This window comes from Cygnus atratus, chromosome 4 (assembly GCF_013377495.2).
Source record: "Cygnus atratus isolate AKBS03 ecotype Queensland, Australia chromosome 4, CAtr_DNAZoo_HiC_assembly, whole genome shotgun sequence".
Taxonomy (NCBI): Eukaryota; Metazoa; Chordata; class Aves; order Anseriformes; family Anatidae; genus Cygnus; species Cygnus atratus.
The window spans coordinates 58,131,629-58,156,840 of NC_066365.1; the positions used below are offsets into that span (position 1 = coordinate 58,131,629).

Consider the following 25,212-nt stretch of genomic DNA (forward strand, 5'->3'; position numbering starts at 1 on the left):
AGTATACAGGATTGGCCCTCCATGAAAATTGCTCCTTGTTAACTCCTATTCACAACTGATTGGAAGATCAGGCTATACAATATCATGTTAAATTTATCACATAGCACAGGGGGCAAAATAAAAGCATTACAGTATTAGCTACAGTACTCCTTTGGACCTCCCGCACCTTTCAGAAATCAGACTACATTCAACAGCATTATTTCAAAAAATGTCAGCATTGGCAAAAAGTGAATGATAGCCATATTCTGGGCTTAAAGTTGAAAACAGGCTGACCAGGCAATACAGAAAAACGGACAAACAAAATGATTCTCTATCAAACACATGGAAGGATTCAAAAGCATTAGTATGAAAATACGCTGCTACTGGTTTTTACAGGTTTTAAATAGCATGAAAAACTAAGAGTCAGGGTCAGCATTTACCTTCCTCTCTATCTTTTCAACAGTATTACACTCCAAGCGCATGTCTTTTTTCACCTCATGCAGGACAGCCCATCTGCAGTACTGTACTCATCCTGCTCCAAATGGCACGCAGCCTTCGGTAACACGTCCTTAGCCAAGCCCTACGTGTGTTTCCAATCTCCAATATTTAAAAACTGAGACAGTAAATGGTTAACAAAGCGCAAGACAACCATAACATCTCCATGGCATGCAGTTTAGTCCTAGCTGCTGCAAGAATACATATGAAATATTACCTCAGATTTAAACAGGTAATCACATATACAAACAAACCCTTTAAAAAAAATCTTTATCCACTACCAAAGAAGGTAGACTTCCGGTCACCTTCTGCTTTCCCCAGAGAAGTGAAAGAAAAAATACAAGACAAATACAAAAAATATAATACAAGCTATTTTGTATTACAGAACAGTCCACAGACTACAGGATGTATGACATTAAATGTCAAATAAGCCATAATGACAAAGAAAAAATACTCGCTTTTTCTTTAAAAAATCAGTTTGTAGAAACTAGCTTTTGGTAGGACTTACAGTTAGTCTGACAAAAGTAAACAACTCAAGAATTCCAGGTTTGACCACTACAGTTTTGTTTTGCCACAACAATTAAGTTGTATGGGACAATGCTACATTGCCAAGAATATAGTTGCCTGCCCTATTCACCCAGACAAGTCAGAGCACTATCCAGCTGAAGGCTCCTACCCCGATTTTACAGACTGCCTTACTACTGATACTAAATACTTAAACATCTTCTCTTCTAATCGCAGTCAAATTCATGCAGACTTGATCTGGGTGGTGTAAGGGGTGCAGAATACAAGGGCCAGGGCCACAGGTGCTCGACACTGGACTTTGAATGCCAGTTTCTGCTCAATCACCTTTTAGACATCAAAGCAAGTGTTCATCCATCACCTTTGTGAACCCCCAACTCCCGCCTCTTCAAGGCGGAATAAATACCGACTCTGCACTTGGACTTCAACTCGACAATAACTAAGGTTGATACTTGAGAATAGCTGACAGACTCTGTACATGTATAAATAAATACTGGCTAGTTAAAAAGACAGACACCACACAACAAGCATATGGAACATAAGGAACAGGCGTACATAAGAACAGACACAGCAACAGAAAACAGAGGAGTTTTAGGAAGCAGGGTTTTCTATGCTTTACATGTTATGTTAGTTCCTAGCCAATCCTCTAAAGAGTTCTGTCTCTACAGAATTAGATCACAAGATTTAAAAGTTTGAGTGGTCAGTGGCATCAACTAAACTAAATGCCAGTTGCTTTGTACTAAAAGACTCCTCGAAACTGTGTGGCAACAGAGCAACAATAGGCTGGATGCTGATTTAAACTGTGCTGTGATTCCTTTCATGCAGGCAAAACTCAGAGCAGCCTTGAAATCCCTTTAACTTGCACCAGTACAGACTATTACTTATGGATTTTAAGCCAAGGTGGGGGATACCAAAAGCAGGCCTCGTGACAGAAATAATGAAAAAGCAATTTTTTTTTCTTCCCTCAAATCTTGTCCACGAGGTATCAAACAAAAAAGACAAACATCTGGAGAAAATTATCTTTATGGGGAAGAAAGGACAATTCTACTCAGCATAAAATAAGCACTAAATCCAAGAGACATTTCTGCATAAGCAGTAATGGGCACTGTCAAGGGCACTATTTAGAGCTTGTAATTCTCACAGATACCTCAACAGACTACTTAACGAAGTTTCAAATTACTGATACCACCATTTACACTACTGTCCACACTCTTGCTTTGTGCTGTCAAATTGCATTAAACTGGCACTATAAACTAGCAGCATTTAAATCAGTATTCCTAAAACATCTAGAAAGAAAAAGCCGTATCTTGCGTGTTTCCTAAAGTTAAATGAAAATAGTTTAAGATTTGAGAGGCTTCATGCTTTCTAACAGTCACCAAAACCAAGCGTGCATATACACAAATTCAGAAGCAACTTTGAAAAGTTTTGTATTGGGGAAAAAAAGACATTTCAAGACCACGTAGCTTTGCTTCTAAGTTCAAAAAGCAGTAAAGAGGAACATCACATAAAAAGCTAAATACTTAGGAGGTTGTTAATCACCAAAACATGAGTTTGGGAATCTCAGAATTTAGGCAGCTTAAGTGAAAAGTTGAAAAAAACAAACAACTTTACTTCTTAGTGTACAATTAAAAGACAGAAAATAATCAAGCATCTAACAGTTATATTTCAATTAGCAACATAAAATTTAAATATTGTTAGCATAAACTCCACTTTTCCTAAAGCATCCTTTATATGACTGTTAGGGAGACTCATTCTAAGGGCTTCCCTGTGGTAGAACTTCAGTATCTGTAATGGTCCTGAACAGTGCAGAGCAAAGCCACTGCAAGCAGACACAGGAAGACCAGACAGTCCTTTCAAAATCTGAGTCTTATTCACACTGCTCACTGTACTCAAGAGACCTAGAACAAAGTTATATACAGATACTTCCGATAATACTACAGCCTACATTTTTGAAGAGTTACTGTAAGTCAGACAAAATTGTAGAGAGAATTTTCTGCGATAATTTAGTTGCAATGTTTTCATTGGACAAAATCTTCTGTGAGCAAGTACCTAAAGAATACTTGCAAGAGATGAGGCAAAAAACATCCACTGGTTAAAAAAACAACTGGTTTACTACACAAACACTTGCAATGTATTACCTCAGACTGCACTTAAATGGGTGCCTACATTAGCCGAATGAATGTCATCTTCCTAGTTTCGTTTCTCTTCTGTCCAACCTTTAGTTGTTCAACTGATACTAATTTATAGATCTTTAAGCACACATCATTAGCGCAATAGCTCATGAATGTTAAAAAAAATTTACTCTTAACTCTGACCAACATTCCTGACCTCTACAAATTTACTTTTTAATCACTAAATCCTGGAACATACTCAGCAATAAACAGTATACCATTCATCAAATACGTGTTTTGATATTTAGAGTATGTGGCTTATAATTTCATTCAAATCAAGGAATGCACATTGGGTCATCATTGCATTGTCCTGTATTCCAAGTTTCAAAAGATTTTTACAAAATGCTTAGGACTAAGAATTTTGGCTCTTTGTCACCTAAAGGTGATTTACACAGTAGAAGTACATTGGATTTTCCACTCAGTACAGTGTATAATTAATGTTAAAAACACCTTGACAGCAAGCCATAGGGTTTGCTCACTAAATAAAAGCACATCTGGAATTCAATGCTTGCAACAGTCACTTCCATAAATTACAATCTCATACCGATGAGCGTGAAAGCTATCCTAACATACTCACAATACACCCAGCACGTCCAGAAGAAATTAACACTAGCTGGACTGAGCGAGCTTTCAGTTGGGTTTATACACCCACCCCTGTGAATCAGGGTACTGATACAGATTCATAAAGATGCTGAAGAAGAGGTCATCCACTTACTACTCTAAACAACTTGGTGGAAAATTGGTTGTGTCTATTTCAATAACCACTTTTTTTAACCTACCTTCAGATGTTTTCCAGCGTCTCCATAGGTCCTCAATGGTAATATGCTTGTCTTCTCTGTGTAGGTGGCTATGTTTATTAGAGGCATCCTTATACTGCATATCTTCCCTTAAAAACTGAAGAAGGAAAACAAATTAAATAACATCACTTTCTAAACAGAAGCTGCAAGTGTATCAGGGCAAAAAAATTCTTTACTATCTGTTCCCCATGCAAGCAGCATACAATTCATGTAAGCTGACTATGTCAAAGACTCAAAAAGGAAGTTTAACACTCTTACAGGACTTGATTCTGCAATTATTAAACTCTGGGAAAACTGAATTTGCAATTGCTAGTATACAATGTTTAACAACAGTATTCGTATACCTTAGACTTACAGTGATTCTGAGTATGCACTGCACAAGTCATACTGCATACTTTTCCATTCTGGATACATTTGGTCTTACCTTCAATAGATGAAGATGACCATGTAATAATTGAAAACACGCCAGACCTTTAAGGATGAGTAATACCTGAATCCTGCTATAGCAGTTAAAAGCAACTGCTTGTGGAATGATAGAAAGGTGTTAACTAATATTAGTCTTTTGAGTAGGTAACAAAATTTAGTTGCATTTCAAATTAAAAACAGAAGCCATCTTACAGACAATTTTCTTCTTAATAATGATGCCTCAGTGGCTACACTCCAAGCACAGAAGTATTACACATGGCATTTCATTTACAATAATTAATAGAAAGCCTATGTCAAAATACTAAGCTTTGCATGTTAGTAAGCATAACAAAACAGATCCTGCAATCTCATTATACAACAGTGTTGTATCAATATTTCACAAGTCATTGCAAATGGTTTCTCTTTATACATAGATCCAGAAAAAGCATCGAAGTGCAAGACCCTAGCATATATCCTCTTAGGTCGGGCCACTGTCAGGAAAAATGGATACCACAACCATGAAGACCTTCCTCCCTCCCCCAAAAGCTGAGGAGTGCTAAATATCCATTAGTCAACAATCTTAGCTCTTATACTGCATTCATGATTGGGTGTGCATAAAACCACACTATTCCTGCAGCGTAGGACAGCACTATGCCAGATAAACCCCTAAATTCTTCTCCTGTCTACTGCTTCCCCTTCTTTTTCCAAGTTTCAGCATAACTGAAATTTCTTCAGCTGCAGGTCAGAATTGAAGTAGGGGAAATTATGAGAGGGAGAGACTGAAAAACTTACTGCAGGTATGAATGAAGCTTTCCTAGTGGACAAAGCAAGCAAGACAATAGAAGAATAAAACAGAACATAACAAATAGGTGCCGGGCTTATTTTTTGTTTCACACAGAGCCTAGAAAAGTTGGAATGCTGGTTAGCAAAGCCATCTCCCTTTGACCTTACATTGGTATCAGACCCTAAAAAGCATACCATCAGACACATCTGTGGGTGGACACCTTATTAGTAGCAGCACCAGAAAACTAGCATGACAGCAAAGTAATCTCACAGGAGATTACTTGCTTTCCTCGCTCCCTGAAGGATATGCAGCCCAACCAAAACCTGCTATAGGTTGTCAAGACAGCTAACAAAAAACGGCTTTTTATGTGGCAGGTCATTACGCCATCTCCACTTCAAACAAAGGTGATAAAGAATGCCACACAAGTGGTGAACTGCTAAATGCCCCACTTAAACGTTACTCCTGGAATAAAGTATCTGCAGATCTTCCCACATTCCTAACAAATCTAGGTATGATTCAATCCACGCTGCGGGAGATGGAAAAGCAGTCAATGTATGATAGCAGAAATATGCAAGAAGAAACTAACACCAAAATCCCCTTATTAAAAATCTTCATTCTTACAAGAAAACAAGAAGTCTTAAAATACAGGAAGGGATTCAAGCTTCTCCTCTAACTGCTACACTTCAGATAAAATAGTAGTTGCCTTCCTGAATCCAATCATAAATACCATACTTATCTTTTGGTTCCAAATACAGGTTGGGTGCAAACCCTCTTTCATCTACCACTTCAGAGCATTTTTGACTGACAGACAATAGCTTTCTAAAGCAGTTTGATTACTCAAATATTTCTGTTTAGCCAATAAAAATTTCATGTGCGCTTGCACTACTACTACGTACATGTATAAGAAGGCAGAGATGCTCATGTTTACACACGCATGCATATGAGAAATATCTGAGAAATGTACTAAATGAGAAAATTGAGAATGCAGCCTGTCGGGGCAGAGCCATTTGCAGAACTTCTGAAACACCCTGGTCCAACAGTAGTAAAAAAAAAAAGTACAGTAAGCACAGAAAGGAGTGATTGCTGCAACTATATGGAAACATATCTGCTGCATAACCTCTACTGCATATTCCATAGTCCAAGCGTGAACTCTGAGTACTTCCCAGACTGGCACAACTACTCTGAAGCTGGCAGTTCCCACAACCAGCACACGATGTACAATCGAAGGTGTCTATGACAGACACAGACATTTGTTTTAAAAAGGCCAATGTGGTTTCTGAAGGGGAACAGAACGGAATACATGCTGTAGCTAAAGGTTTCAGCACATTTTGCACCTCCTCAGCTAAAGCTCATACCTCAGAGTTTTCAATTTGCTTCCATCTATTGCTAGTTGACAGCAAAAGCAAAATATTTCACGACAGGAACATCTGAACAGTTACAGGTGCTGTCAAGGAAAAGTCTGAATTGCTGTTAAGAAAATCATGCTACAGACAGGGCTAGGAACAAAGAGATGACAGATGCCAACTGATACACAGAAAAGCTTCAGGGTGTTACATATCGCACAAGAGCCCTATAAGATTATATAAAAGTGTTCTGATTTTAAAAATGCAACATGGGTTACCCCAACAACCAGTTAAGCAATGCAAAGAACGAATGGAAAACTTTCAAGGTTTCGTGTTGTTGGGCTACAAAGCCAGCAGAGGGAGCAGGAGTTAACAGATACATTCACACTCAGCACTGATGGGAACACAGCTCTGCAAGCTTGAGGGGAAAGATAGAAAGCCTCATTTCAAATTTCATCACAAATACAGAAAAATCCAAGTTCACAGTACAAAATTTTCCAGAAGGAGAGAAGAACAGTGGAAAAGATCTAATTTACACTGAAAGACTGTTAGGGTATTTGACTAAATATTCTTGTCTTTTTGTTGTTTGTTGTTGTTGTTGTTGTTTTTTTCCATTTGAGCTGTTTTTAAACAAGGTGTCTACACACAAACACCTCGAGCAACTTGCATTTAATAATCAGTTTGCAGTAACTCCACGGGAGCGGTCCTGTGTTTGAGGATCTCTCCATGAAAAAAGAAAGTGCCTGTCTCCTGTTCAATGCCACCTATATTGCTCTCAGGTCTGAGACAGTCACAACACAGGACAGCCACAACAGCAAAATTAGAGTGTACAGCTGGATAAGAAAACAAAGAAGGAACGCATTCACTAATGAAGAGATATGACAGTCAACAAACATCTCTTTTGCTTAAAATACCTTTATTTAAGAGCTGACCTAATATGGAAGTTCTTTGTTAAGAAAAGGAATTGCATCCTAAATTGAAGAAAGCCATAAAAACAGAACAACTCTGGTAGAAAGAGGATTTTTCTGTTCCTTGTCATGGCAGCTAATCTCTCTTCTGTTGCCCTGGCCATTAAGTACACAAAGAAGAGGTTAGAAAAATAACTCTAACTTGGGAGGTTAAAAGAATTAGCTCTGACAAAACATATCTAAGTATTATCTTAGCCAACATAATTATTCAACAGGGAGAAGGCCTTTTAAAGACTACAAATTTGAAACCAAGAAAGCAGATGAGTTACGTAAAAAGAAGTGTAAAATAACCATTAGTTGAGGTAGGTAATTCAAAAACAAGTAAAAATTACTTTAAAGAAAGCCACACCCCTAAAATCAAACCTGGAGTTTTGATCCCAGAAGTAACATTAACAACTTTGCTCCTACAAAAAAAAAAATCACATCCCAGAGCCCAGGATTCAGTGTAATAATAGGAAGAAAGTTTTTCTTCTCCACAGCACCAACAGAAGCTGGAGCTCCAGAACAGTTCAAGGCAAGGTCAGGTGAGCCTCCACCTTCCTCACTACAGAGCCTTTAGTTCTGTAACATTCACCAAAAAAACAGCCAATTCAACTAAAAACCAGCCTGAAGCAAGAACCACAAACTTCTGACCCTTCCAAAGAGGAAAAAAGACACCAAAATGCAATACGGGCCTGACACCAAGGAAGCACTGACATACTAAAGCCATACACGACAAAGATGCAGGGCAGAAAAATACGGAAGATGCAAAATTGCAAAACATCCTTGCTCCTTGAGAAGCAAATGAACAATTGCATACTTTTGCTAAACAGTGGAAAAGTAAAATTAACCACATTCACTAACTACAGAAGGAAGCACTCATGCTATGTTTATTCCTCGTTCTGGATAAAGACACAAGTTTATGATTTTCAGTTTCACAAACTTAAAATAGACTCTCCAACTGACAAGTTTACTTTAAGAGCAATTAGTAACATCTCCTGGCTAAGTGTTACCATCCTCCCTTGAGCAACCATTCCTTTCTACAGTGTTATTCCTTTTGGTTTTATTATTTCCTCTAGCTTTAATTCTTCTGAAGAAAACCTGCAAAAAGTCAAAACCTCAATTTTCCTTTAACCCTACCTTAGTATACAGGCAGTCCTAACAGCAGTCACCCTTAAACAGCCTTTTACAAAGCTGTCCCATCCCGTGCTACCAGATTTACTCCATCTATTGCACTGTCACGCTTTACCACGTTATGATGGCAAGTGTGCTTTTAAACAGGCAACATGCTGCAATTGAGGTACAACAGCATTCACCATTTCCCTCCATAGAAATAGCTTCTAAAGATGTTACAGAGTAAAATAAGGTAATTTATTCAAGCATAAAGTACACATCACCAAAAAACCAAAGTCCGTAGCTAATGAAAGTGGAAGCAAGTGTATCTTAACGTAATCTACAAGTTCTACTGGGAAAAAAAAATATATTGTGGCTTAAAACAAGTTTTCAGTAAATGTACTGTAAACTGTGCAATGCCTTCAAAGGGAAGCTGGAATTAATTTCCAAGAGAGCATTTAATTGTAGCAGGACTAACTGCCTGCAATGCTACGTAACAGGTGCAGACAGCTACACATTAGCTTAAGCACCTCCGAGGAGGCAAGGCATGAGGCAGGTCTGATCCAAAACACGTCTGCACGAGTTTCTATGCAACCGTACCCATGATAAGACACTGCCGCTCCACTGGACTTCTTTGCACAGACACAGCCACGGACTAGCACTGCCATCGTGCTTTCAGGGCACGGCTGCCTCCCACCTAGCGGGCTCTGAAAAGCACAGACTCTGCAGGCATGCTGAGTTGCTGCAAAGCTTCAGGAGGATAGAAGAGTTTGCCTTTTAACAATCAGGGACAAATGCATCAGCAGCTGAATGATAAAATTCAATAAAAGCAAGACCTCTACTAACACGTCTACAGCTGAAATGTAGCTGATTACTAAAACTAATGGAATTTTAGAGTAAGCAGATAGCTTTGGGGGAAGAGGGCTGTTGCACTGGGTAGGACACTCAGCGTACTCATCTGAAAGATCAATGTTCTTCACATAGTGTTCTCGCACAGCGAGATGTAAAACGCGCTCAGGAGATATCCGGGATGATGCAAAGCAGTTGTGCTGTTTCTGAGCCGCTGCAGTAGGCATTTCCCTACAACACACAATTTTGCCCAGCAGTCTGACTCTGAAGCATTAACTACCTTACACGACTACAAACATCACTTTAAGGACATTTATTATAAAAGTGATAATGCCAAAACACTAAGGGAACCTTCAAGGACATTTCGCATCTTGCTGAGTGTATATTTGCAGGCAACAAGAGGAAGCAAGAGCTCACAGTAGATCTCCTCCCAGCTGAAGTTACAACACCTGGGGTGAGCTCCTGAGGTCCCAAGAGGCACTAACGAAGGCAGATCAAGCTCTCCAACCACGTCACACAAGTGACAGTTTAAAAAACACGTGTCAGTTTAAGAACAGTTTGATATATTTCTTCAGGAGTCTCTGGCTAAATTTAGGGAGGTTGTAACTTCTCTGCCTCCCTATCTTCTAAAAAGTTTGCAAAAGCTAGAAGTCTGTCATGTCCATTTATTCCATCAACTGCCTATACATACGCACTATCTACCAGCCACTCATTTTTCCAACATGTTAAACACAGAGATGCATTTTCCCCTAAAATATTTTGCTAATTCTTTAATTCTAATTCTTCTAATTCTAATACTAATTCTTTGCTAATTTTTGAGGAAAAAGATTCTTTAAAAAGTTCAAGTTTTCCTACTTCCTAAAAAAAATTGTTCTCTAAGGAACAGTTTTATGTGAGACTTCTATTTTACATAAAAAAACTACAACAAAAACAGGGCATGAGAAGCTTTACAAAAAAGAAGAGATGTATGCAAGCAAGATCTCTGGAATCACTGCCAGGGGTTCTCAACTAGATTAGCAAATTAAAATAGCTAAAGTAGTTCAACATCTTTATTTCTTGTCACTTTTCCTTTCTCAAAGTAACTTATTTACAAGAACTTCCTTCCTCAGTGTAAATATAGGCTTGCAATCCATAACACTTTTACTAGTGGTATAACAGCAGAAAGTTAATATATCTTGTCATTTTTCCTGCCAAATAATTAAAAAGAGCTGGTGAATATCAATATACTGCTCTTCCAGGAGTCTTGTTGTAAACAAAAGCCACACAGCATGAAAACAGTAAGAAATCCATTGCCTTGCTGTTAAGAAAGATTCCTGTATCTCACGTAAGCTTTATTTATAATTACGTGGTTTATTATCTATTCTCATCTTTAATCAAGACAAGCAGTATTATCCACACTGACAGTTAGAGAAAACATCTGTTTTGGAAGCAGTGTCTATTGCAACATGTTTAATATATATTCAGAACAGTAAGTAAGTAATAAGGTAATTAGATAACTCTGTTAAAATGTCAGATTTTTGAAGATTAAGATAAAAACTAGTTAAAACAGAACAGGAACATATAGATTACTAGTTTATCTTCCAATTAAATTACAGTTTTTGCTAATTTCAGGTTTGCTTGTAATGTCTTAGAAAGTACATCTGTGCAAATATGTATTCACTGATCTGCGAGATACTAAATACTGAAAAAAGCTAATTTAGCACTTACTAAACACACCAACATTTAAAAACGAAGCGCAGAGAAAGGGCTACATTTCAGTTGTCTTGCTTTATGTATGGTGAGTACTTTGAATATATAGCTTCACTCATCTCTTATACCCTAGCTAAAATTGCATCCCTCATGAACTATTCAAACTTCAGTCACTTTAACAAATTTAAGAGTAACTTCTGCTGCTTTGATTCACCTTGACACTCCTCTGCAACAGGAAGAAACTTAATCTCAGAGATAAAGTTGAAGAGGTCCATTGCAAGCAAGGACAGGACTTTTGAATACGACTAGAAACTTTTCAATGTGCAAGTATTTCATTAGTTTCTTTTAACTTTCTTAACTTTCACATGTAACAAATGCAGTGCAAGTCTAGATAATCATGCAGCGTTGAAAAGCTGCTCAGAAAGCTCACAGTCAGTAATGTTTCAGTTTGCAGAGTGGATTGTGCCTCTCCCAAGTATTCGTGGTAATAGACACTCTAGCTCTGACATTACAGAATATTTTCAGTGCCTGAACTACTGCACCACGACACGCCTAAAGGTACAGGGCAGATTTTTTCCTCAGGAGTACATTATTTTACTCTGGAACGTCTTCTGTATTCTATTGTATTCCTTCAGAAAGCATCACTGCTGTTTTGTACATAGTCACACAGAACTCAAAGTGGCATCACATCAGACTTGACCATGATAATTCACAACTTCATTCCTTCAGTGAAAACAAATCTACCCAGAGATGTTACAAAAAAAAGGGATGAGAAGCCAGGGCTAGATTCTTCTCCCACTCACCTTCAATGAGAATGGGTTTCAGAACCACATGGCAGTACCCCTCATTTTTAGCGGACAGGAGATCAGGGGACATCTTCACTCCTCCCTCCCAACCCCTCCTTCCTCCTGCCAGAAAGCAGGAGAAGCCAGAAGAAGCAAGAACAGTGAAACTACATGGATATATTTCCTTTCCTCCCCAGTAATTCTGAGAATTCAGACGGTAGAGTTGCGTAAGTACAAGAGCAAGTCCCTTGTCAGGGCCACCAGGAGCTTGCCTACTGAACTCATTCAAGCACAATCACAAAATGCTTCAGGCAGGTCTGAATAACATTCCTTAGTTCATAGACCTCAATCTACCATTAACCTTTAGCAGGAGGTGCTTACTACTTGCCCATAAGATGGGAGCAAAAAAACGTAAGAAAGCATTTAGACTACTGTCTTTCACAGGTACTGTTTTGCACCATGAAGTGCCTGGAACAAATGAGAGGTAAACAGGAAAGCCCGGTGATGCCTTAATCAAGAAAATCTTAAAGCGAAAAAACTAAAATAACAGTTGGTAGATTATATCAGCACTTAGTAACCCTCATTGCAAGCCAAACCAAGACCTTTTACGCTAATCTCAAAAATAACAGCTTTTATATATAGTCTTTTTTTTCTTTCAGGCTAAAACAGTGGACAACAATTTTCCATTTCTGACTTACTTTCTGCATTTTGATGCAGAAAGGGCTGAATTTAAAAAGAAACAACTACTCAGGTTCTGGAACATAAAGAGCAGCTATGTAAAACAGGCAGAAAAGGACAGACCTCATAGGTATGCACAAGTGAAGGCTTTTTATATTCTTACCTCATCGCTTTCATCTACTTCAATACCACCATCTTTGTCGTCATCCATTTGCTTATGTATCATGCGGAGAGCTTCTAGGCTGAATCGGTCCTCCTCAGTAAAGCACGGTGGGCTGAGAGAACTGCAGGGATCTAAAGGGGGGAAAACAAATCAGAAGAGAAATATCAGCTACTGTCACTCTAGAATATAAAAGTCCCAAAGCATAACACAGAACTTCAGATTTTGTTTGTATACATGTTACTTGCCCGCACATAGCCTCCAGTTCATAGATGACAAGTTTAGCCATAAAATAAGAATTCTTACAAAAAAGTGAAAGCACACCCTTTTTATGCAGTAAGAAAGCTCTCAGAAGACACTGGTATAGTTTGACTCCTGCAATTCTGCCCTCACTCCCCCCACCCTATAACTACAATCTCTACCTCTTCTCCTATCTGTCAACCACCTTGCATGACACAGCATTGCAACAGCAAATTAAGTCACTGCTGTTTCCAACCTCCTTTCCAGAAGCTGGAGGAAAACAGAAAGCAGATGAGGATGAGAAAAAACAATAGATTATAATGTCCTGCAATCACAGCTTCGTAAGCAGGTAAAGGAATGATACCCACAGCGCAGTAGTACCTTAGGCAGCACTACTGAACACAAAATACTCAAGAAGGACTGCAAGAGAAGAAAGCACGCCGCAAAGAAAATTCAGCTGATAAGAATATATGATACCCCACAGCCCTGAATGGAATGCTCTGATAAAAAACAGCAGTCACCACAGAGCAGGAACCCAGGTCACAAAAAGCACGTGTTCAACCATATTTGTTACTGAAGGCTCATGATTTGTGCCCATTTGATGGCTCTGCTTCCCCCGTGTCAGGATTTGGTATACCATTTTTCTTTCCTTGCCACAAGACACATGCCAAAGGCTGCCAAATTCTATAATGCACAATGATCAACCCATCGTTAAAGACTTGCCTTTCACAGACCTTTGCATCAACTAGTAGCTAACTTTCATTTGTTCTGATGCATCCAAACCCTTCAAAGAACAGGAGGTGGAAAAGGATACAGAAATCATTTTTTCTAAGTTCATTACTGAGATGATTTCCCAACATAATAATCATAATCATTATAAATCATAATCATTATAAAAATACGCTATTCCCATAAACTACAATTAGTAGTTTCAGCTTCACTCAGCTTCAGTCATATCATTAAAAATATAGTTTGAGTAGGCACGATTTTCTTCTTCTTCTAGTCTATCAAGAGACTGAGCTTTCTTGCTACTACTGAAGTCATTAAAGGCTCATTTGCACAAGTAATGAAAAAAACATACAGAAATTGATAGGATTGAGTTTGCACAGAAAAAATTTATTGCTTTAGTATTCCATACTAATTGAATTGGCATGATTCTGCTTTTCTGACTTCAGCTGATTATTTTTTTTTAATTTATAACAATAAGAGATGCTGACAACTCCAGTTGCTACAAAGCAAGAGTATAATAAAGCTGGCAACCAAGTCACAGCTGGGATCTCGGACATTAACAGGACTGATCCCTACGGACAGACATGAGTCAATGCACTCTTACTTTCTGTGTAATAAAACTGGTATAGAAGTTAACAGTTCCATCTGTGTCCACATATCAATCAAAAACCACAACGACAAGTCACAGAGATAGAAATGTTATCTGTTTTACAACTACTTCATGTAACTCAGAAAGACAAATTACTAAATACTAAACCAGGCCTATCACAAACAGTTTTCAGCTTTGGAATGCAATCAGAAGGCCTTGAAAAAAACTGAAGCTCTTCTAAGGTTGTGGGGTTTTGTTTTGTTTTAACATTAGAAAAATCAGTTATTTATCCATCTTTGTTTCATTAGAAAATGTTTAATTTGCATATTAGATGGCATTTACATTTTTATCTTGCAATGAGAAATTTACGATCGCTGGGGGATTTAAGGACTTATCCCTGGAATACAGTGGCTGGTATAGAAAGGCTTCCTCTGCAATAGTAATGAATTACCACAACATTCTGCTAATTATTGAATTCCAGTAGCCAAAGAGTATGGCGCTACTTAAAAACAGTCATATATCGGAATCATAACATACTGCAAGATCACATACACTAAGTTAGAAGAAAGCCCAATTGTTAGAACATAAACTGGTCCCTCCAACACACCCAACTTGTTTAATTTGTATTTAGCCCTACTCTTACATAGTGGAATACATCAGATAAATGGAGTTCACAGTTTGCAAGCACCCACTCAAATACTTTTCCGTTTTGTTCAGCTGAAAGGCCCGCTTTTCAAGTCACAACTTTTCCTCGGGCTACACTTTCTCAACATTGAGGTTGATCAGTTTCTTGATCTTAATGAGTACTTATAAATGTGTTAGAATAGAGTGGTTCAGTTGGAAGGGACCCCCAAAGGTTGAATCCACCTGCCTGACAACTTCAGGGTTAACCCAAAGTTAAAGCATATTAATGAGACGGCATTCTGCAAATGCCTCTTGACCACCAAGGGGCATGGGACAACAGGCACCTCTCTAGGAAGGCTGTTCACATGTTTGACCACCCTCACGGGAAATAATTTTTTCCTAAGTCCAGCCTGAACCTCCCCAAGCCTTTTTGGTTATTTAAACATGAAAGCTCTTGAAAGAGCTATAGCTCTTCTTAAAAGAAGTAAATAGGCTACTTATGGTTCAAACGCCCCATGCCCTGGCCCCAGGAACACTTGATCTCTCTCGAAGAACAGATTGAGTTCCAGTTTGCTCCTTTTTGGACTGAAAAACATCCAGCAGGACATCTTGACTGCAATAAAAATTAATCCACTCTAAACAGAATCCAGATTTACTCCAACCTAATTTTCATGCAGTGAAGTTAAAAATAATGTTCCCAGACTGACAACGCTTGGTCATCCCTTTCTTCAGAGAACAATTTCAAAAACAAAAAAAAATTAGAAAGACACAACCTACAGAGTAAGTGAAAAGCATTTCACAGGAATACCTACAGACCCCTACCAAATCCAAAAAAACAACTGATGGAAACGTGATCATTTGCAACTCTGCAGAAGGTTTTAAAACATTGCATTTTGCCTCATTTGCAAGGCAGGAGCAATTTAAATTAATGCTAGATGAAGTACTATTAAAAACTTCTCAAATGTCCAGTCCATTAGAATAAGTCTAGGGGGAAACATCTTAATATACAGCAAGTACCATCATCAAAAGCCTAAGGCTCAGCAACAAGTAACAATTGATAATTCTTGGCAATTCATCTCTCACTTTGAATCCACGTTGCCAAAGGTGTCTGGGATTCAAAACCTTTTATTATACTTTAAGGACAAAGCTAACTTTTAGGCCTGGACCACTATGTCTGCCCTAGTCTGGTGTGTTGTCATACATAAATAAGCACGGTCCAAAATCGTCGTCACAGAAAAGAATAGAGGTGATATCGTTCACTAAGTGAACCTGATGATTTCAGATTTGGTGCTTCCTTTAACAAGCAGCACTGAGAAATTAGCAAAGCAAACCAAACCAAACCAAAGATGTTCAGTTGAGGTTGGCAGTAGCACACCACACATACCATGTGCCTATAAGCACACCATGCTGTCAGGACATGCAGGAGTTACACAGCATCTCTTTGGGCATTGGTCAGAAGTGAGGGGATTTCACACCTTAGGGTCATGATAACGAGGGAAATTTGTCACTGAAATATTAAATGTGAAATTTAGGGCTCAAACTTGGTGGAGGCTTTGGAAGGAAGCCTTCCTCCTGCCTTGAGTAGGTCAGGAACCGCCTCCTAGCTCTGAGAGCAGGAGAAAGCATCTGTGCCTGGCCAGAGCGCTGCTCAAAGCCATGATTACTGACCCTTCTTGTAGGAGATGATGATAATGAACTGAGTTCAGAGTTATCCAGTACAGTACGCAGGAAGCTGTTTGTTTGTTTTGAACACAAATAAGGGGAAAGTAACACTTGGCTTCCCCCCCCTCCTTTCATTTTAAAAGGGAGCTAAAATAAGGCAAGGCTACAAGAAAAAGTCCAGTTAGAAGTTCTCCTGAACTGCGGGATCACAGCTTTTTCATCCCACTTCCTGACGGTAACAGGATGTTAAGCCTGCAGAGCAACACTGTCAACACAAGCCAGTAAGGAAAATTAATTACCCGTATCTTCAAGCATTCATGTCAGCAAAGCCCTTGACATTTATTTTAGGAATGCACGTGGCTCCAAAGCAGAAGGGTACATGATCATCGCACAGTCTTATCTATCCTGCATTTGCTTTTCCTTAAACTGTTGGGAACATAGCAGATCTCAGAATGAAAAGGCCCGACAGTCCCACAAATAGATAACCCTGCAGTTGTTTACCCCCCTTTTGCATACGGACACTGGTGCGTAAGTGCTGCAATTGTGCCTAAGTGTGACAGAGGGACTCCTGCCAGGTGCCTGCAGCTCCCAGCTAGTCTTCAAAGCATCCCAAAGGCTTTCAGTGCCTTGAGAAGCTTTCTTAAGAATACAGGAACACACAGAACCTTCAAGATTTTCCTAAGTACCTGGAATCAGGTTCCCAATTAGTTTGCTGAGAGGAACTTGGCTGTTGGGAGTTGCTTGGAGGGATGGGCAACTACACATCGTTTCTGTTGAGCACTCACCAAGAGGAAGAGCTGACAAGCAGCAGTTCCATGGAAGCCTATGATGTTTCCATGACTATCCTTTTCCTGACAAACTCAGGAGTGTGCCACGTTCCGCTAGTTTTATGATTCCTCACTCCTAAGAAGCCATCTGGAATAAAGGGAAACCTCACAGGCAAGCACTATTCTGAAGCGACAGCTTCTTAAGCACATACTCTGAGCTTAAAATAACCCTGTTTCAGCAAGCCATGATGACAGAAGTAGGATTTCTTCGCATTTTCCAGAGCCAAAGCAAGTGACCAAAAAATCCCCTCCTGCCTCCCCCCACCACCAAATGCATCTTCATCTCACTAGGCTTTCCTACTCCTTACAGCTACATTTCTTTTGTGGTTTAGTTTTACACCCTTCTTTAATATACTACAGTTTCTCCATCAGTTCAAAATTATTTAAGACAAAAAAACTGTAAGAGAACGATGATTTTTAAAGACATGAGTACAAATTCGAACGATACAGTGGGGATTATTTGAATTACTGGAAAGCAAGTGTTTTCAGAAGTTTCACCAGATGTTCAAAACGCCTATTCACAATAAAAGCAACAAACATGTAGCTTTTATCTTAAACCCTTACATAAGGTGTCATTAAAATCTTCAAATGCTTGAAGAGAGATCCTCAGAGTGAGCTTCATTTAATCTTTCAATTAACAACTCCCAAAGCAAATCACTCCTACTCTTAATAATTAAACTCCTCCATATGGCAAGTAGGCTGAGCAGGATAACAGTTAACTTGACAATGTCATTTGTGACATTTATTTAAATGATGAGAGAGAAAAAAGTTCATCACTGCAGCACGTCTTTCTACTAAAAAAGATATTAAAGCAACAGACAAAATTTTGACAAAAAGGGCAGAATACACTTATCTTCTAATCAAAACACTCATGTTACTTAAATGAGCTTCTTGAAAAGCAACATACAATAATACTAATGACAGCAGGGAAAGGGGAAGGGGTGTAATGCAAAAGGAGAGGACACAACAGTGTCCTGTTGTCTTTGAATTAAAGATATGCAAAGCTTCACACTAAGCTTTTCTGCCACTGTATATTAGAAATCAGGTAATTTCTGAAATGATGCTTACAAACTCGTACAATAGCCAATAAGACTCAACAATGAAACTCTCGACTGCAAAACCTGGTACCTGAAAGACTTGTTTCTGAATACATATAAAGTTTAGTGATTAGTAACGCTCCACTGAGGGGAAAAAACTATGCTATTTGCAGTTCAGCTCCATAAAAGCTGTCTTAAAAATCCACTAAATATCCCTCCCATAAACACTTAAAACAACCTTAAAATAAATCAATACCCATTCAATGTGTATATAAGTGATCCTTATGTGCAAGTTTCAAACCTGTTTCTGCAACTATTGAGAAGTGTCCATTTATTCTGTTTATCTTCAGTATATGCAAATTGATTATATATCTATCTACACATACACTTGATGAAGCAAGAAAGACTTTTTCCCAAAATCGCCATCAATTTATCTCTGCTTTCACCACACCCACAAAAAAGCTCTTTAACTGTGAATTTAAATTTCTTTTTTTTATATACAAGAAAACAGTGAAGTAACAGTACATTATTTAAAGCAGAAATTCAATCAGATAATGCCACTAGCAAACCCAAGTGTTAAGGCAGGTTTCGATTGGCACTTCTCTAATCTTTGTCAGATAAAAAGCTGTGAAAAACAACAGCAGATATAATTAACTTTCTGATCACCTATTAAGGCATTCAAAGCATCTCACATAATTTAAGAACTTTTCAGCACCAACTGAAAAGGAAAAGACATGAAAGGAATTCTCTAGAGAATTAAATTTGATGTCAAATCTAATTTTGCTTTAATTAAACAGAATTCAAAGCAAGCATCTTCCAACTAGCCCAAATCAGCAATGCTTGTTTGAAGAGGAAGTTACATAAAGGGTTTTGAATACATTAATCATTTCATGGATTACTCTGACAAAACGATATCAGTACAAACATTTAGATTGTTAGGAAGTTAATTAGCAAATTACAACTCTTCTCTATGTCTAGAGAAAAGTCAAGATGATGGATTCATGCCTCCATCTCCTTTGCATAACCCCTCTGAGCCCGTGTCAGTCTGAAGGGGGGAAGCTGAACAATGTGTATAAAATGGTTAAAGACAGCTGACTTACAAGAGAAACTCTGGCCAACCTAACAAAGCAGTATGAGAGCAAACTGGGGGATGGAGATGTTATCTTATGCCACCCATTGAAAATTCTCCATTTTTCCTCTTACCAACCTTACCTATAAGGTATCGACACTTACTGTGCAAACCTGTAAGAACAGTAAAAAAGATGTCTGATATCTCCTCTTAGCAATACAAAACGTCTCACTTTACTACTCTTTATCACAAGACCAAGAAGGGAAATATTTAATTCAGTTTACATTGAAATTTTCATTCATGTATCTTGATTTTGTCATGAAAATTACTTAATATGCCCATAAAAAAGTGTATGATATACTCCTCACACATTATAGTAATCTCTGACATCTGAAGTTAGAATAGCTCTAAGAAAAAAAACATTCACATAGGTTAAAAGATAACCTATGTACATTATACCTTCATCTAAAAGAAAAACCTCAACTCGGACAAAATGAACAAAACCGTTGCTCTTTTTGCCTTATATTCCATACCTCTTAGAAGCTACAACTATCACAGAACCAGGACTGTGAATCTACTTTTTGTCGACAGAACATCAACTGAGCTGATTAAACAAACTATAGGTGCATATTCATATAAATTAAGTGACTATCAGGGCACAACACATCTAAGCATATACCAGACAGCTAAGCTTTCTACATATTCTAGGTCTAACTAGTCATTTTCTCCTGTTGTAACTTTCTCCCTTTCCCAACAGCAGGAAGCTAGAAAAGATGCTGTATATCCCTGATCATCGACCTGAACCCACATAGCTTGTCAACTCAGAAGAAAGATAAGCAGCACAGCATTTAAGCCACTTTCTTCAGTCAGGAAATCAGATTTAAAGATGATTAAAGATGACCCGTAAATGCTTAACTACTGTTATTTGTCATTTCTGCAGCAAACTTCCTAGTTACTACTTTTTAGATAAAAGCTCATCTTCTGGCTTAGAATTCTGTAGTTACTAACACCTCTGCTATGCAATAATCTCATGGCCAGGCCTTCTGGTGAAAATGTACAGAAGATGTGTACCGATTTCCATTTACATATAGTTCACAAGTTAGGCAGAGCATGGGCCACTGAACCTCTCTCCAGAGGAGAGTGATTTGCAGAACAAAACAACCTCGTGGCTGTAGCATGGCTGACAACTTAAATGTTCAATTTTTTTTCATGTTGGAATTGTAGTTTAAAAACTTCTTAGAATGAAAATGAGGGAGCAAAAGCACTTCAAAAAGGATTCCCACCTTAAAAAATTTTGAAAGAAAAGTTTAGTAAGAGACAAGTTTTATAAGTGTGGTTTTAAGATTTACAAAGGTATCTTTTAAGACCTAAATCATTATACTTTCAGGCAATTATAATAAAGCATGTGAAAGCTATATATTAGACAAGTTTTAAGGTCATGAGCTACTTTCATATAAACTACATCTTTACACTTAGACATTTAACTACACTAGTTTTGCTGATATTTGTTTTCACATGATTCATATCATATCCTATATCCATGAATCAGACAAGTAAGCATGACATTACTGACATTACTCAATCTCACGTCAAGTCTTTTACACCATCCGATCCAGTACGTATATTATTAACTGTTCTTACGAAGGAATCAAATTTAATCCTCTGTGAGCACCATCTGTAGCATCATCAGCTCCCTTAGAGTTCCTGTAACAACATGTTGTCAGAATGTATTTATACTTTAAAAGAGCATATCAGAATTATACAACTGAAACCTAAATTTAAAAAACTGTAACATTATACTTACAATACAGTGTGCCCTTAGCATCAAGGCACGTTTTTTTTTATTACACACAATCTGTTAGGATTCTTGCATTTGAGCATTAAATCTGTCAGCCTGTGCAGTGTCTATGCTTTTAGAAATACAAACGTGCTGACTGCAGAGATTCGTTTTATTTAACTGATAAGACCATAATTAAACCTTTCCTTTCAGCAGCATTCAACACATAAGTAACTGAGCAAGTACAAATATCATAGTTTCTTTAAATAGTCGCATTAGCTTATGTGAAGATTTAGTGGTGCAGATTGCTGGCTAGTAGAGGACTATCCTACTTCCAGAAGATTACATGAACTGCCCTGCAGTTAGCACCCACATCCAGATTGCACAACTGGCAGTTTTGCTCCTAACTAATATGCTGCTAAATATTTTTCTCATGACAAATTTTGCCAAGTGATAAACTGGGCTGACAAACCTACTGATGCTGTCCCAGTTCACCTTGGCTTATTTGATGCTGATAAGATCCAAACAGCCCTCTCCTTTTCACATTTTCTTTTTAAGTTTTCAGAATGTAAAAAAAAAAAAAAAGATTCACATATCTGTGTAACATATCACCATTATGCTACTGCTCAAACTTACCACAGATATTGATTTTGCAATTAAGAAAGTCAGAATAAACTCTAGATGCACATATCTCAGATTCTTCTTGGTTGACAGGGTTTTAATAAATGTATTTTGGGGCCCTTGGAAGTAGTAGCAAAGGGTATTGAAGGGTATTGTCTTCCAACATCTACTCCCTTGGCTGTTAAAGTGGGCATTAAAAAAGAATCCATTTCTTACACAATGAGCAGACACCAAACATCACGTGCCTAACATCATGCGCTGCAATTATGCGGAGGAGAAAAGAGGAAACTTGGTTCAATTAAAGACTCCAAAACTCAGAGTAAGTTCCGTAATGTCAGATAGGATTAGCTCAAGTTGACAGTTAAATGGTGCATACTTGAAAACACATAGCTCTTCCCATCGCACACAGATAGAATTTGTACACAAGCTTAAAGCGGTAGGCTTACACCTCTGGACAAATTTTGAGAAATCGTTCACAAAAGCAAAGCGTAAAGCTCCTGAGTACTCTACATTTGCCTGAGCACCACACATTGCCAAACACTACTCGTGCGGCTTCAAATAACATCAGTTGCTCCCCAACAGCACGAACACATCCAGGATGCAAGGAAGAGCCAAGGCAATAATTTCACATATGCTCGGAGGCAGAACAAGCCGAAGTCTGGTGCCAAAAGGATTCCTAACTGTTCGTACCCCCACCGTTTGTTCCTACCCCTGTACTCTCCCCTTCCTTGTACCAACAGAAGCACATTTGTGCTGTCGTGCTGCAGAGGAAGGCTCAGGAAACTGATTCAGCCTGAATTGGTTCTCTATATTCCTGCACAAAGACTTGCGACAGCAGAGGAAGGGGGGCAGGAGGGCGAGCAGAACAGCACTTCACCGACAGCACTGCTTCTAAACCCTGGTCCTGTGGTGTCCTCTGAACCTGGCCACCAATGCAGCAAGTGAGCAAAATAAACAAAAACAGAATTAATGCAGTGGAACAACATCTATGCTTCTACCTGAGTAGGGAACTGCAGGTCCAGATCTTAAAACCTTGCCCTCCCTACTGTGCCCTGGAAGACTTAATGCAGCTGACAACTACCAAGCGGAGGAGACGTGGCATACATAGTTAACTGCAAGCTGATGGCATGGCCGAGCTTTATAGCAGTACAGACGTCCACGTTGTGTTTAGTTTATGTAGCTCCATAAGTCAAGCTCCAGTTGTTTTGATTGCTTTCCAAAACCTAGGAGCCAGAATATGCAGTAAGATTTCAAAATGCAAGACCTGAACACACACAGGTCTCTCCCAAAGCCAACAGACTGCAACACCTGGCTACACAAAGCCAAGTGGGTGTGTGTTTTTGTTCTCATCTGTTTGTTTGGTTGTGATATCAATAATAAGTTTTTTTTTTAAAGTTTTCTGAAGAGAAGAAACAGACAGATATTTACAAAGAGCTCAAGGGAAAGCACAAGAAAGTGTGCTTTTTAAAAGTGTGTTTTTTTCTTTGAATTTAACACTGTGGCACCTGAGGCTACAACCATCTGCAAAAGATTATTAGTATAAAATACAATTTAATGTCTTTGGTTACTTTCAGAGATACATCCATATTTCTTCTCAAGTCCTCACTTGTGATTGCCTTTGTTCCTGACTTGCATTGGTGAAAAAAATCAAGATGAAACGAAGGACAGTAAGCTTTTTCCAGATAATAACTATTCTTACAAGAGTCATTACAGATGCTTCATGACAACCATACATAAAGCTTACTAAAATTTTAAGAGTCTTAAAAGAGACTTTAAACACTAATAGTCATTTGTACCTGTCAGATTTGAAAAGACTGAAGCATGACAAACAACATACTAGATTTTTTTTCCCCAATTCTGCTGGACACATACTGGAACTGGATCCCCTGTGCACTGCATTACCAATGCTTATGCTGCTCCTTGCTCCCTGCAATACACGGAAGTACAAAAACAGGCCCAGAGCCAAACGAATTCCAATAGAAGTGTTTCTGCTACATCCACTTTTTTTTATAAAAATATATCAAATATCAAAAAGTACAGGTGGTCCAACATTTCCAATTATCAAAAAGGAAATAACTTCTGGAAGATAGAAAGCAACCTGACTTTCATTAAACATAAGCAAAAGCAAGCCAGAGACATGAAAGATGAATTCTAATTCGGTATGTTCAATTAGGTCCCATTTTCAAAAACCCTAGGAAATGAATTTCACACAAGGCCTTCTGTCTCCCACAGAAACAGAAATATAACACAAATAGAACATATAAAAACACTAAATTAAGATTGTTATTAAAAATATTGGAGCTTGTCTTGTTTCATCGGGTGTCCTATTGCTGTTATACAGCCTCCATAGATAATAAAACACATCTGGAGTTCATCATTCACATCTCAAATAGATGCATGTTTTGTAACACCTGGTAGTTTCTCTCAGGTTTAATCAAATACAAGGGATTTTACTTCATTTTTGAGATCTATTCTGATGCCTTTAATGCAACACCTGCCAAAGCTGACACCTGAAAACCAACTACTCCACTTCAGTCACATGTAACAACCAGTACAAATGTTTTCTTCCTTTGTGTATTAGCACAATGATTCACACAATACAAGTCTTTGCTTTGAACCTGCTTTTGTCTGTAAAGACTTCAAAGCAGTTTTTATACTAAGTCATCTGCAGGAGGCAGGGAAGGACAACGTTTGTCAATTCTGCATTTCTGAATACAGAGCACAACCAATATATAGCAGATATCAGAAAATAGGTACAAAAACCATGCCTTTGTAGCTCTGGGTTATAGCAAGTTTCTCATTTATTTTATTAAAATGCAAGGAAACAGTATCTGCTTTTCATTAAGTCTCATTTCTTTAGTAATACTTAAATTAGCACATATTAACACATGGAGGAGTTGCCAATTCACATGAAAATAATAAAAAAAACTACCAACATTTAAACTGTTTACTGAAGTTCTCTCCACACAAGTAAAGTTGTACTACCAATACCAAACCAAAGTTAGGTTCCTTCCTCAGTTAACTTCATCAATACATTAATAAAAAGTTTTCAAACTGGGAGGATACGCTCAGAAAAAAATCTACAGGTATTCTGCAATACACAAAGCAGAAGTCCTAGACGTGCTGGAGACAGACCGAAGAATGGCAACATTTTCCTATGTAGCAGAGATGGGCTGTTACAAGAGAAGTGAACCTGAGTTTAAAAGCACGGCTTTCACTTCTTGCTTTGAAGTGGTAGCAACACAAATTTAAAGCTTGCCATATCCTAAGCAAACAACTATCTAACAGAATTTTCTCACTTCCAATACCTATGTTACAAA

At 38.2% G+C, this 25,212-nt stretch overlaps 1 protein-coding gene across 7 annotated transcripts in view; it reads right to left on the reverse strand.

The window, feature by feature from the left end:
- The window catches only part of STIM2 (stromal interaction molecule 2), a 63,328-nt gene that overhangs the window by 13,277 nt on the left and 24,839 nt on the right, over positions 1-25,212 (reverse strand). For all 7 annotated transcript variants that reach the window (XM_035553540.2, XM_035553525.2, XM_035553515.2 and 4 more), the window contains exons 2-3: positions 12,721-12,851; positions 3,947-4,061 (exon numbers count right to left, since the gene is read on the reverse strand). In XM_035553540.2, the coding sequence (XP_035409433.1) occupies positions 3,947-4,061; positions 12,721-12,783 (178 nt within the window). In that variant the 5' untranslated portion in view covers positions 12,784-12,851. The remainder of the gene's footprint in view (positions 1-3,946; positions 4,062-12,720; positions 12,852-25,212) is intronic.